The sequence below is a fragment of the Leptonotus elevatus genome, chromosome 22 (assembly GCF_054856555.1).
Source record: "Leptonotus elevatus isolate MCC_2025b chromosome 22, RoL_Lele_1.0, whole genome shotgun sequence".
NCBI classification, from domain to species: domain Eukaryota; kingdom Metazoa; phylum Chordata; class Actinopteri; order Syngnathiformes; family Syngnathidae; genus Leptonotus; species Leptonotus elevatus.
In genome coordinates, this window is record NC_141260.1 from 5,043,508 (window position 1) to 5,049,108 (window position 5,601).

The 5,601-nt window shown below is 40.4% G+C and overlaps 1 protein-coding gene across 1 annotated transcript; it reads left to right on the plus strand.

Moving 5' to 3' along the window:
- The first annotated feature begins 2,803 nt into the window (after positions 1 to 2,803).
- LOC147155438 (uncharacterized) lies at positions 2,804 to 5,268 on the plus strand. Its single transcript, XM_086066691.1, has 3 exons — positions 2,804 to 2,845; positions 4,104 to 4,162; positions 4,248 to 5,268. The coding sequence occupies exons 2-3, from the start codon at positions 4,120 to 4,122 to the stop codon at positions 4,928 to 4,930; spliced, it is 726 nt and encodes a 241-aa protein (XP_085922817.1). The 5' UTR covers positions 2,804 to 2,845; positions 4,104 to 4,119; the 3' UTR covers positions 4,931 to 5,268.
- The last annotated feature ends 333 nt before the right edge of the window (positions 5,269 to 5,601 follow it).

The following is a 5,601-nucleotide window of genomic DNA, read 5'->3' on the forward strand; positions in this document are numbered from 1 at the left end:
GACTCCCTTCCGACCAGCAGAGACCGGCCCTCCCATTTAGAGATAGCGAATGAATGTATGAACCCGTTGCCCTTCTCATGAAAGTAACACAGATAAGAATACAATTCTATTCATTGAGCCATACTGAGTTAACTAAATCCAAAACGGCTAAAATATAAATTGAAACTGAAAAACAATGTTAATAACTTAACACTTTCCACATGCACTAGACCTGACATTAACTTTGTTGTCAGTAAACTCTCTCAACATTTTAGTGAACCAAACATAGAACATTGGAAGACAGTGAAGCATGTGTTTAGATATCTTAAAGGTACAACTAAACTTGGACAATGCTTTAACAAGGACACAACAGAAAAACTCGGTCTAAAGATTTACTGTGATGCAAGTTGGGCATCAAACGACACAGACAGACGTAGCACGTGAGGATACTGTGTCAGCCTATATGAAGCAAGTTCACTTATTTCTTGGAAAACTAGAAAACAAAAGACAGTAGCACTCTCCACCTGTGAAGCAGAGTACATAGCTTTAGCTTCGGCTATACAGGAGTGCCTGTACATAAAACAGCTACTAAAAGGTTTAGACGGTTATGAATACACAAAATCAAAAGTGTATGAAGACAACCAAGGTGCAATAGGACTTACAAAGAATCCTGTTCAAAGACAACGATGCAAGCATATTGATTTGAAACATAATTTCATCAGAAGCACTGTAACCACTGGAAAGGTCATTTTGGAATATTGTCCTACAGATGGGATGATTGCTGATGCTTTGACAAAACCAGCTACAAAACAAAAGTTAAAATGTTTTGCTCAGAAAATGTTTGGCATGTAAAAGTGTCTTAATGGAAATGGGATTTATTGAAAATGTTAAATTTTACCCAATGAGCTAACAGCGAGTGGGGGTGTTACGCAGTTACGCTCTTACTCCCTGTGCAAAAATGAGGCTTTTATTTGATTTATTTCAAGAAGTGGAGCGCTGTCTGCCTATTTCAGTTTTACTTCTTCGGTTGTGAGTTGCGTGTTGTACTCTTGGCCACGGCTGCTGTTTCACCGTGCCGCCTCGAGTTGTTGAGCAGAAATAAAAATGCCCTGAGAAGAGGCTAAAGAAGCACCTTTGAAGGCGTCGTTTATTTGCACTACAAGAGCCATTTCCGCGACCTGCTCGCCTTAACAGTTGTTAACCTTAAAATGTGTATTTAAAATAAGGACCATCTTGCCAGGATGGCCCATTTTTCACTCATAAACTCATTGTTTGTTTGTTTGTTTTTTAATCAGGAAAGTGATATTAGAGTGCATTTTCAATTTCATTCAAGCTGTTTCGGAAATTCAGGGGGAAAAACAAATGTGAATTGCATGACACGCAAATCATTGACACTTGGAAGTTGTAACGCACCTGTCTTGTTCTGAGCGTCGCTGCAGCGATCGAGAGCGGGGCGCAAGTCCCCTCGCCGCTGGGGCTGTCAAACCTCCGTTCCTCCAAGCGCAGAACTAGCGGATGTCGGTGCCCGCGGGGAACCTCGTATCACCGGCTTAACTGTGCGTGCTGGTCGGGGCACATTGAGCACTTGTAAACCATGAAATACAAAGTCTCTCTCTCTCTCTCTAATTAAGAACGTTTGGTAGTAAAACACAAAAACATTTTAATAAAAAAACTATTGAAATAGAACAGCTATTTATTTCCTACTGCATGTGCTGTATTCAGCAGTATTACAAATTATTTTCAAATGTTTTTTTTCTGAGTTTATAAAAAACTTGTTCTTAAATAGTTTCTTTATTATTGTGATGAAAAAACACAGAATCTCAATTCTCAGACTGTTCAGTAAATATTTATTTATGCAAACATTTTCTGAGTTGAAACTTGTTTGAAAAATATTTCTTACTTTCGGAATCAAAAGCACTGATTTAAATCTCAATTAGGCTGTTTTGGCAATAGTTTTCAAATCAACAAAAATTGTAGCAACTTTTGATCATCCATATCAATGTCACACTTTATTTTACCATTTATTTTAAGAGTGAAATTGAAAATTTCTTCCGAATCATGTAAGTCCCACTTATTTCCGACCAAACAACGGCCACTTTTGGTTTAGGTCTCGTCCATTTTCCGTTTTTTTTCGGGGGGGGGGGGGGCACACCCACTTCCGGTTTAGGCCACGTCCCCAACCCCACCCAATCCCCCTATCCAAAAATGCTTCACACTGGTGACGGGGAACTTAGCTGAATTTTTTTTTCACAGGGAATACATTATTGAAAAAAGTTTGAGAACCACTGCTGTAACGTACCAAAATATGTAAAAGGTGCTGTGTTTTCTTTCCAGCTGCATATTTAAATTATTTCGAAGACTTTTGTGAAATTGAATACATTTGTGTTCAACACGTGATTATTTCAACAAACATGCCATGTCATAGTGATTGGTACTTCATAACTTAGGAGACATACCGGTGTGTCGATAGGCCTTCATTATATAGCTCCTTGTTGTTAGGTAGGTAAAAAAAAAAATAAGAGAAGTAAACATGTTTCTATAATGCAGGCCGTTTGAAAACATGTAAGGACTGCAAATACAACCACATAACATTCCAGAAGTTGTGTTCTCTATTCACTTCAAAGTGACTCCATTCCCCGTTAAACTACAGTATGGAAACAAAAAAATGCAGTTTGACAAGACTCGCCTAATAAAAGCCATTCACTGATTTATTGTTTGAAAACGAAAGCGAAATCAATTAAATGCCTCACCTTAACAAGGACTCCACCTTAACTGCGGTTGGACAAGGGATATAAGACCTCTGTTAACAGCTGTAAGGCAGCATAGGAGCCGAGAGCGACTTCAAGACCAAACTTGATTGAGCGTGGTGAGTACCTTCTCCATCTTGAAGTGTTTTCAGGGAAGACAGCATCCATGTCAGTAGTATTTGGTCTTGCACTTTGTAGATTCAAGTGAAATACTGTATATGCATTTGGACTCAGGTCAAAGTGGACATTCCTTCATGCACTTTTGGGAAGCTTGTCGAATGAAGTTGAAAAGTTTGTGCACTGCAGATTTAAAAAAGGCACAGTAACAAAGTTTCTTGAAATTTTGTCTTATGTGGATCATCTTACAGGAGTTGCAGAATTTCACTTCCAAGATAATTTGTCTGAATTTCCCGATTTTTTAAAATAATGTCAAGAACATAACTTGCACAACATAATCATTCCTCTATTATCATAATGATGGAAATGTTCCAATAGACAAGAAACATATGATATAGTGGAGACTGACACGAGAGCCGCTTTTCATCACCCAGACGTGAGCATAAATAGTGAAGTACAAAAAAAATTGATAGCTCCAGACTTCCTTCTGAATCAGGTACCTGGCAGAGCCCCGAGGCAGGTAACCTGTAGTAACTTGAAACATCTACATCGTCTTTTGATTTACATAGGATGTCTTTGAGCGCGCCCAGAGATGACCATATCTCATATGTCATATTCATCATGTTTATCATCATGGCATACACTGGAAGTCCGCTAACCTGTTTTCTGGGTTTGGCCATGGAAAGTGTATACTGAAGTCATGTGTACTGTGTACTGAAAGTCAGAAGAAGTTGACAGGGACAGCAATTTAAACATCCTCAATTTTATTTACATAGCACCTTCACAACAATCACAAGGTGCTGTACATAACACATAAAAAGACATGGCAGTGGATGCAGGGAAATATATAAAGGTCCCAAACTATTAAGACACTTAAAAAATACCTTAAAGTCAACCCTGAAGCACACATACAGCCAATGCAAATATTTAAAAGTTGGTGTAATATGCACTTACCTTCTAGTATATTATAAGATAACCTTGTGAATCAATGACATTATAATAAATAAACAATTATTTAGCAATTAAACACAAAAATGTATTTGCTGAAAAGTAGTGTTTTTGGTTGATATGAAAATTTCGTCTGACAGCGCTGACATTAATTAAGATTGGCAGAGAGCTGTCAGCCCTCTTCCTCATGACAGTTGTGGCAAACATTGAACCAGAGCCTCGACAACCTGTCACTATCCAAGCAGCCCATCATGTGCGCCTGATGGACTTGCTCTAGATGTACATTTACCTTTCCCTTTTACTACCTTTCAGGACATTATCAGCCACGATGATCATTCTCAAGGTGTTTACTGTTGCCTTCCTCCTGGTTGGTAAGTCAACAAACTCTCAACTACCAAGTAACAAAGATTAAGTGAAAGGCCACCATGTAATACAGACATTACCTCTTTATCGCAGGAGCCAGCTGTATCTCTCCTAGAATAAGGAGACAAGCTGTTACTCCAGATGAAAATGAGCCACCATCTGGTCTACCATCTAGTTCGGAATCTGATCCGCCATCTGATCCGGAATCTGGTCCGCCATCTGATCCACCATCTGGGCCACCAGGACTACCGAGACCACCAGGACCACCAGGACCACCAGGACCACCAGGACCACAAGGACCACCAGGACCACCAGGAACAAATGGAACAAACGGTGCACCAGGACAAAATGGAACTGACGGTCATCCAGGACAAAATGGTTCCACAGGACCACCTGGGCCACAAGGTCCACCTGGCTATAATGGCACAGATGGAACAAATGGAACTAATGGTGAACCTGGACCACCTGGACCACCTGGACCACCTGGACCACCTGGACTCAATGATACATCAGGAAGTGGTCAATCAGGACCACCTGGGCCACCAGGACCACCCGGGCCACCCGGGGCACCACCACTTTGTCCATATTGGCCACCGCAACCAAATCCATATGGACCATATGGTCCATATTACGGTCCATATGGTCCATATCATGGTCCATATGGTCCATATCATGGTCCATCTGGTCCATATCATGGTCCATCTGGTCCATCTGATCCACCTGGGCCACCATCAGACACAACGTCTGAATATGAATTTGTTGATCAATCAATTTAACAACCAGGGCCACCTTTACCCCCTGTTACTGCAGATGAAAATTGCCCACCTGGACACCAAATTGCCAACTTGCCTTCAACACAGCACCAGAACAATATCTGGCATCACCGGTTATTCTGGATGAAAACAACCCACCTGGACTAGAACCCTGCCAACCTGGACAACCACCCAGACCATCTGTCTGATAAAAACATTTAACCTGGACCACCACTTTGGCCTCCACCAGGACCTACCTGGCCAACACCAGTTGCTCTGAAACGACCCACCAGGACCACCACCTTGCCCACCTGAATAACCTGTTACTGTTTGTGAATACAACACACCTGCATTAATCTTAATGATCATCATGTGGTTATTGATGTGTCAATACAAGATACTCATACTTGCCAATCGCGTTCAATTCTAAAAATAAAGATTTTCTTCTTAATGACTTGGTTGGTTGAATGTGACCTCGGCTCGAGCATTGAATCCTTTGTGTTCTTTTTTTTTTTTTAATAGAGTTCAGTATTGTTCATTTGGTAATTTTACCGATTTGACATGTCATCATCATTGCTCTCTTTTTTTATTTTTTTATTTTAAGCAATACACACTTGTCCGGTCTTGTCAAAAGTAAAGTCAGATAGCAGAAAAGAAAACGAGTGGCGCAGAAAAGGTAATATTAAAGAAAAGGA

Bases quoted from the DNA above. Each gene is read 5' to 3' on its own strand.
- LOC147155438 (XM_086066691.1), top strand. From the start codon at position 4,120: ATGATCATTCTCAAGGTGTTTACTGTTGCCTTCCTCCTGGTTG. The intron at 4,163-4,247 runs GTAAGTCAACAA...TCTTTATCGCAG, and splicing joins TGTTGCCTTCCTCCTGGTTG to GAGCCAGCTGTATCTCTCCT.